The following is an 8,071-nucleotide window of genomic DNA, read 5'->3' on the forward strand; positions in this document are numbered from 1 at the left end:
TGCCAGGCGAAACATTGGATTTACTTCAAATTCATTCGCTGAGATTTTACAAATATATTATTCCTAAGAAAAAGGAGTTCATGGATTGGTTGAAGTAAGACAATAACACCGTTGGATGCCGGCCGGCTCAGTGGTCTATCGGTCAAGTGCTGTTGCGCTGAAGACTGGTAGGTCCTGTGTTCAAATTTCGCTCGCAAGGCGGTATCCTGGATGCGCACTTCTGAGGAGTCCCATAATAGGACGAAACGGCCGTCTAGTGCTTCCAGGTTTTCCTAGGTGGTCTGGCTTCAATTGATTCATGCTGTCAACAATGAAAATACTGAAATATCCAGAAAACCCCTTCTGATAACTAAATAACTAGTAGAGTGAAAGCATTGCTTTAACATGTTGAAACAAGAATGAAATTACGTTGAATTCTTCAGTTGCAATAAATCATGAAAACTTTTATTCACTTCACTCATGTTAGCTATCGGTATATTAAATGTATCTTCGTTTGTTTCTTTTTAAATTTTAACTTTTCTTGTTTCGACTACACATTGTAGAAAATCTTCTGTTGGTTTTCCAAATCTTTCTTCTATACTCTTCCAGATTGATTCATTTGAATCTTTAAGGTTAAAAGATAGTTTATCAAGTATGAATTGAAATATTGAAATGGCAGGGCAAAACAGAATGTAATCTTCCTTACGTTTCCGTTCTTCCTGAACGATAATGTTTAAGGGGGGTTTTGTGGAAGTGCTTCTAGGTTTTCCATGGTGGTCTAGTTTCCATCGACTCGTGATTTCAACCATATAAACTTCCTTTCCTGTCGAAATTCTTTGTGTCGTGATGAAAATTACCACTAATCTATAATAATGTATCGACCATATGAACAGAAGAGGAACTCCTGTCAAACATTATCTAAAAGTAACTATAATTGCCAGGTATACCGTAGAATTAGTCTCATTTACGATTCAGTATAAGGTTGTTTATCAGTCAAACAATAAAATTAGACAGTCTATTCTTGGTTTCGTTACCATGTGCTCTTACATGACAAAGAAATTTGATTATTAGGGAAACGACATTATATTGAACTATGATTATCAAATAAATGAAAGAAAATTTGTAGTGTAGTGTGGGTTACTTATATCCACATAAGTAGTATATGATGTTTGTCAGGCATAGAAGGAACAGTCAAGATTGAGACGATTGATTTATAGTTTGCAAATTAACTATTTACTGTATGCCTATCAGATTTTAGTTACATGGTCTGTAAATTGTGTCCCCAATTGTGTTCCTGTTCACTACAATAGAACTAAGTGAGTACCATGTTAGTCATTTGTTGTTCCAAATGTGACCTGAAGTGGCAAAATTTTCATCATGATTCAATGAAATTTCTTTGGCAATTGCTTAAACTAGAAAGGTATTCATCGAACAGCAGGTAACAAATCAGCTAGAACCGAAGATTTCGAACTGTCCCTCGTGAATTTTTTGGTTTCGAAACATTAATGACAAATGAAAACTACATTTTGTTCAGTTAAATCTAAAATTTCTGTGTTTTGAATGCCGATACCATTCAAGAGTACACCAACCTTCTTAGGACTCGTCAGTTGAGTGTACCTAGATATGTAAGCCCGCTCTGCGACTTGTACCTTTGGCTTCAAAAGACAACGCTTTACACTAATATTCGCTGAGGTCAGATGACCAGTAACTAGTTCAACTGCAGTCCAATTCTGAAAAACGTTTTGATTAAAACAATTATAAATTGATTAAAAAAAGTAGTTGTTCAGCAAGAGAATGGCTATCTGGACTCAGTAGGTAATTGGATATCGCGTTGACACACTTCAGTTATCTATTCCATCTTATCAGGTTTCAAGAATACAAAGCAAAAACAGTTGCACGCTGTAACGAACATCTAATACTTCACAGCTTTCAGTGAATTCTTATCCTATTTGATTGAACAATCTAAACTATAATGGTCTAAAGAAGTGAGGTCATGCTTCAGATCTAAAAACAAGTCTAAGCAAGTAAAATGAAATATGTACAGACACGTACAAAGTAAATCAATCAACACAAGAATATCATAAATTCGAACTTGTTTCTGTCTCTTGTTTATACTCTGTACTCACGAAGCAAAGCAGTTTATTCACTTGAAGCACCACTCCAGGATCTTTATGAATTTCAGCATTGAAAATCATAGTCTATCTAGCTAAGATGTACCAAAAATGATAGGCATTATGTCATAGATTTCATTGTTACTAAGCAATACATAAATATGACTATCATATCTACAGTATTACTAACATAATTTATAAACATTTTTCACTTGATCGAATTCATCACCCCAGAAATCAATCAATAGACTGGTTGTTATTTGTATATTCGAGGTAGATATTGCTTTATATAATTCTTCTGCGAATAAAATTGATGTATCTGTCAATAGATCTTCAATTAATAGTTTCAAATTATTCGGTTTAATGTTTTCCATTTCTTTTATTAATGACTAAAGAATAAAGGAAACAAAAGTAAAGTGAAGAATTATCAGAAGGGGTTATGTGGAGATCTCTGTATTTTCATGGTTGAAAGTTTGAGTCAACTGAAGCTAGACCACCACTGAAAACCTGGAAGCACTGGACGGTCGTTTCGTTCAATTATGGGACTCCTCAGCATTGCGCATCCATGACCTCGCCTAGCGAGATTCAACCCAGGACCTATCACTCTCGAGTGCGAGTGCAAGATCGTGTATACGCACTGCTGAGGAGTCCCATAATTGGACGAAACGACCGTCCAATGCTTCCAGGTTTTCAGTGGTGGTCTAGCTTCAATTGACTCATGATTTCAACTATGAAAGATAATATGAATCAGTTGAATGAGAATCAAGTGAAAAGTTCAACGATGTGAAATAAAAGGAGACTGGATGAATTGTGTGTGTGTGTGTATGTATATGTAAGATAAGTTATTAATGAATGATATTCGGTGTTGTAATAAGGAAACTTAAGAATAAGTCTGCGATAGCGTTACATGCTTTAGAAACGGGACACATGATTTATTTTGAAAGGGCCGAAATACTTCAGAAAGTTTTCAACGCTCATAAAGAAAGATTGACTATCGGTTAAGTGCTCTGGCGCGAGATTGGCATATCCTGCGTTCAGAACTCGCAAGGTGAGGTCGTGACACGCACTGCTGTGGAGCCCCACAATAGGACGAAACGGCCGTCCAGTGTTTTTTTTTGGTGGTCTAGCTTCAACTAACTCATGCTTTCAACTATATATTTCTTTGATGATTTTGATTTTGACTATTACCCTGAAGAATTCCAGACAACTGAGCTGGACGAAACGTTGGAATTATTTACATTTTAATCGCTGAGACTATTTCAAATATAATTTTTTCACATATAATGACTTCTCTATACTCGGCGGCCAATTTTTGTCAAGCTATTCGTTCTAACCTTGATGAATATTCGCCTAAATTGTAATCCGTGTTTATTATGCATTAGATATCCTTCTTGTTATGAAACTCTATGATACAAATAGAAGGTATAGTGTGTTTACGAAGATTAAAGTTTAAACATCGCCATTACGTTTAAAATAAATTCCATCAAAGATGTATATTAACCTTGAATAATGTGAGAATATAAACCTTCGAAAACCATGCTGTTCACAAAATGAGTTCATTAAACGTGGGAGTGAACAGTACCACATTTCTTATGAGGCCCCTGAATGTTCTGGTATGGTCGAGAGTGGGGAGAGTCCGCTCTCACTCTCGAAATGCTCTCACATAGCGACGCGTATATAGCCTCTTCCAGGAAGTCCTACTCACTGCTTATTCGTGGTAATACTGTTGTTTACAAAATTCAGAGGACGAAAAGCAAATTTCCGGCGCTTTAAACGGGTTGGTGTACATGGAAAACCCCGATTCCAAACTAATGGTGTACATGTGCTCCAGTTTCTTGAGGGAACAAATGACGTTTGAATCAATCGTTGGTCGCCAGTTACCATGGGACTACATCTCCTTAAGATGCTGCACTGCCTTGTGGATCAGACCTTTAGGTCAAAGGCTCCGGGTTTGACCCCAGAAGAAAACCACCTGCTTGGGTTTGGCCACCCGGGTAGTATCACAGCCCTCACACAAATCAAATGATACTTGAGTGGTGCATATATATCTGGTGCCCCTTTGCACCAACATTTATGTGTTTAAATAAATAACTAATAAATGACATACACAGAAAGGAAGTGTGAGTACAAAATATATTAATAAAGGGTTGATAATTATTCCAAAACTTACCATTTCAAAAGTTTTGTAATGATCTACAATATGTTGACGTTGAGCATTTGTTCGTGTTAATAAAATTTGTAAAACCCGTTCATAGTTTTGTTCTACAAACGCATCAAAAAAGAATCGACTTGAAGTAGATCTATTACCTGAACATAACTGTCATTAAGTTTGAGTGGATCACCAAAACACGTTTAGGTAACGTTGTTCATACTCCCTCTTAAACATTTATAACAGAGATGTGTTATAAGCAAAGATGGATAGTGGCTAGCAGTGGAATTCAGGACGTGCGTTTCATCCTATTTGGGGCTCGTCAGCTGGATGTACCTGCATCTCAGAGTTGAAGTGAAAGGTACTGGGTTCGAGCCCCAGAATTAACATCAACTGTAAGATGCGGGTGGATCCAGCTGACGAGTCCCAAATAAGATGAAACGCTCGTCCTGGATTCCACTACTAGCCACTATCCATCTTTGCTTACCATGCTTGTGAATTTAGTATGCACATATGCCAATTAGAGACTGACCAGTTGCAGTCCTAACACATCAATGGAAAGATTCAAACAAACAATATTAAGTGAAGATATGTGTTATATTCCGACGACAATAATGAATGATAACTTTTGAGAACAGTTTATGGACCAATACGATACACATATTTTTATTGTATAATGATTAAGTAACTAAACGATAGATATTCATGTTCCTCTTATTATAAGCTTTATTTTGACCCATGTGTTATCATTATATGCTTTACCGTTCTTGAGTTATGCCTAGTCTATTAATTACATCCTCTTACATTAACAGCCACTTTTGGCTATATCTTGTACAAATGTCATTTTCTATTTTATAGTGCGATGTTGTCATTTTTGTTTGTATGTAAACCCAATAAGCTTGAAATACATGTATCATATCGTTGAGTCTGAGATTGATGTTCTGGACTTAACAGGCAGGGTTAGGCAGGGAGAAGAACCGACAAAGACTCTAGATTGTTTGTATGGATTTTATGCGTCATCGGTCCGGTCGATAATTCACTATTCTCTAATTAGCAATATTCAATCTCGATAGCATGTGATCAGATTGTTCAAAATGTATTGCGTTAATGTCTCATCACATAGTTCTGATAATCTTCGTCTTCTTATAATACACTATGGAAATTTATCAATTAAACTAATTGCTTTAGATATTTAATCCTTCTGTCTTTGGCTTAATCAAGTTTTATATATAGTTGATATCATGAGTCAATTGAATCTAGACCACCGTGGAAAACCTGAAAACACTGGACAGCCGTTTCGTCTTACTGTGGGACTCCTCAGCAGTACGCATCCACGACCCGGCCCCGCGAGATTCGAACCCAGGACATACCGGTCTCGCGCCGAAGCACTGACCGGTCATATGCTCATTAGTGACTGACTCCATGAGGCATTTCCTAGAGTTCTAGTGAGAAGCAATGACCAGTGGAGTTCAACCAGGTCTGTTGTGAGATATCAACTCACTGAAGACAATTGGTGAAATGGTTGCTCAACTTGGTGGATTAGTTGAAGTTAGACATTAATACCGTTGGATGACGGCCGGCTCAGTGGTCTATCGGTTAAGCGCTCTGACGCGAGACTGGTAGGTCATGGGTTCGAATCTCGCAAGTGCGGGATCGTGGATGTGCACTGCCTAGGAGTCTCATAACAGAGCGAAACGGCCGACCAGTGTTTCCAGGATTTCCACGGTGGTATAGCTTCAATTAACTCATGATTTCAACTATAAATAAAAATAACTTGAAATCTCCACAGAAAAGCCTCTCAACCAAGTTTTATATGAAATTACTAGTTTGAAACATTTTTACTATCATACTAATAGAGTATGAATATGGATAGAGTGACTGTGAAGCTGAGTGACACGGGACCGAATCCATCAGGGAGCATCAGTTCCCTCAAGTTTACAGGTACACCTTCCTGACGAGTGCCAAGTAGCACAAAACCCGGGTCCAGGGTTTCCTGTTGACCACCTCCAAGCACCATCATATCTCAACATAGTGCACGCAGTGTCGAGTCACCTAGACTTGTGGCGACATTGCAACTTGATCGGTAGCATTCGATCAGCACTAAGAAGGACTTGACACGCATGACATTGGTCACCACCCAGTGATCAATCAATTGTGATGGATAGAGAATCATTTTATTAGAAACTTTAAAATTTAAACTTACTTTTAATTTGATTTCTTATATTGTGGACATCATTAGCAGCACAAAATTTGTTATTGGGGACTATTTTTGGCTGATTAACATTTCCTTGTAAGTCAATATGATTTAATGGTGAACGAATAAATGTTGGTCTGAAAGAATACACAGAAATAGATTATATATGGAAGCAGATGAGTTGTAACAATGAATTCATATGAATCCATATATGCCAAATGCTATGAACTTGTGGTGAATTTGAGCTGACGTTCAGCGAAAGAAATAAGCTGATGAAAAGTGAAAGTTTCAAGACGTCTGATAACACGTCGAGTTGGAACTAAGCTTGACTGTTAATCAAAGTACAGTGTATAAATGTTGATGAAGAAACTATCTTACGTCTTCATACTATCTACCGTACGATATAAATTACAATGTGAAAAACATTTGCAATGTTTAATTTAGGTTTGCGCTTGTGTAATTTCTTGAATTCCTTGTAGGTTTCGTTCATGATCCCTTAATTATCCTATCAGACACGTTTACTGCACATAAGAAAGTGATTTCGTCAATAAAAGTTATAGTTTATAAGTTTTTTGAAAGTTTCTCCAGCTTGTAAGTAATCTGTCAGTTAGCTACAACGTAGGATCAAGCACATATATGCATTGGTCTAAGTTGCCATACCTCATTAGCACAACAAGATGAACATCAAATTCATAGAAATAGTTACTTCAATGATAGTAGGTTATATCTATAACAGATTGTGCTGTGGATCTTGAGTCAAGTATTCTTATATCTGGTCTTCGTTTATTCGACATTTAAAAACTGTAAGGAATCGGTGTAATGAATCTGCGCAATCCTTATAGCGTGAATGAAAGCACTAAACAACCTCTTATGTCTGTATAAAGACAGATTACAGAGTTACATATTAAAATGATGGAAGCAGTTGAAAGTGAATAGGAATATGGAGGGCAATATAAAGAGTTCAGTAGCTTTTTAAATATATTATGATCACAAACACACCCCTCTAGGAAAGCAACTGAAAAAGCGAGAGTAAGAAGAGGCTGCTTCTTTCTAACAACAAAATGCTCAGAGATGTGTAACCACGATTCAATCGAACAGAGTCAAAGTGATGATCTCCGATCTGGAATGTGAATGCTTAGCCTCCACTCAATTGAGCGAACATCACATGATGTTAAGGTCTATCTGCAGTCAATACATGATGCTCACTTATCATATCTCAATAACGTCGACGGATGTTTATCTCATACCAATAAAATCACCAGACTCTATAACCACGAATTATCACCACAATTCTAGAAATTTGCTTCCAATGTTTGTCACTAGCAAATAAATCATGTGTATCAATGTGCTGATGTGATGAAATTCGGATTCTGCTGAGACCACGAGTTTGTTGGCAAAATGACATCTACACACAGAATACAATAAAAGATGGTCACACAATATATTGGATTGGTGCTATTAAGACATGTATACCATGGAAAACTTGTCAGGTGGTACAGTGGCAATACGTTCTCATTCCAGATCGAAGATCTTCAGTTCAGATCTCTTATTTTTCACGATCGTGGATACACACAGCTGAGAAGTTCTTTAGTAAGACAAAATGGCATTCTAGTGGTTTCATTACTACACTTGTTGTCT

General features: G+C 37.0%; 1 protein-coding gene across 1 annotated transcript; it reads right to left on the reverse strand.

Annotated features, from left to right (window-relative positions):
• Window positions 1-503: 503 nt before the first annotated feature.
• Smp_194120 (hypothetical protein) lies at window positions 504-4,350 on the reverse strand (the record flags this gene model as incomplete). The annotated part of the gene is made up of 3 exons (XM_018796820.1): window positions 504-604; window positions 2,281-2,479; window positions 4,261-4,350. Coding segments are annotated over 3 exons (390 nt in total), but the record flags the coding sequence as incomplete, so codon positions are not given.
• Between the last annotated feature and the right edge of the window lie 3,721 nt (window positions 4,351-8,071).

This window comes from Schistosoma mansoni, assembly GCF_000237925.1.
Source record: "Schistosoma mansoni, WGS project CABG00000000 data, supercontig 0542, strain Puerto Rico, whole genome shotgun sequence".
In the NCBI taxonomy this organism is placed as follows: Eukaryota; Metazoa; Platyhelminthes; class Trematoda; order Strigeidida; family Schistosomatidae; genus Schistosoma; species Schistosoma mansoni.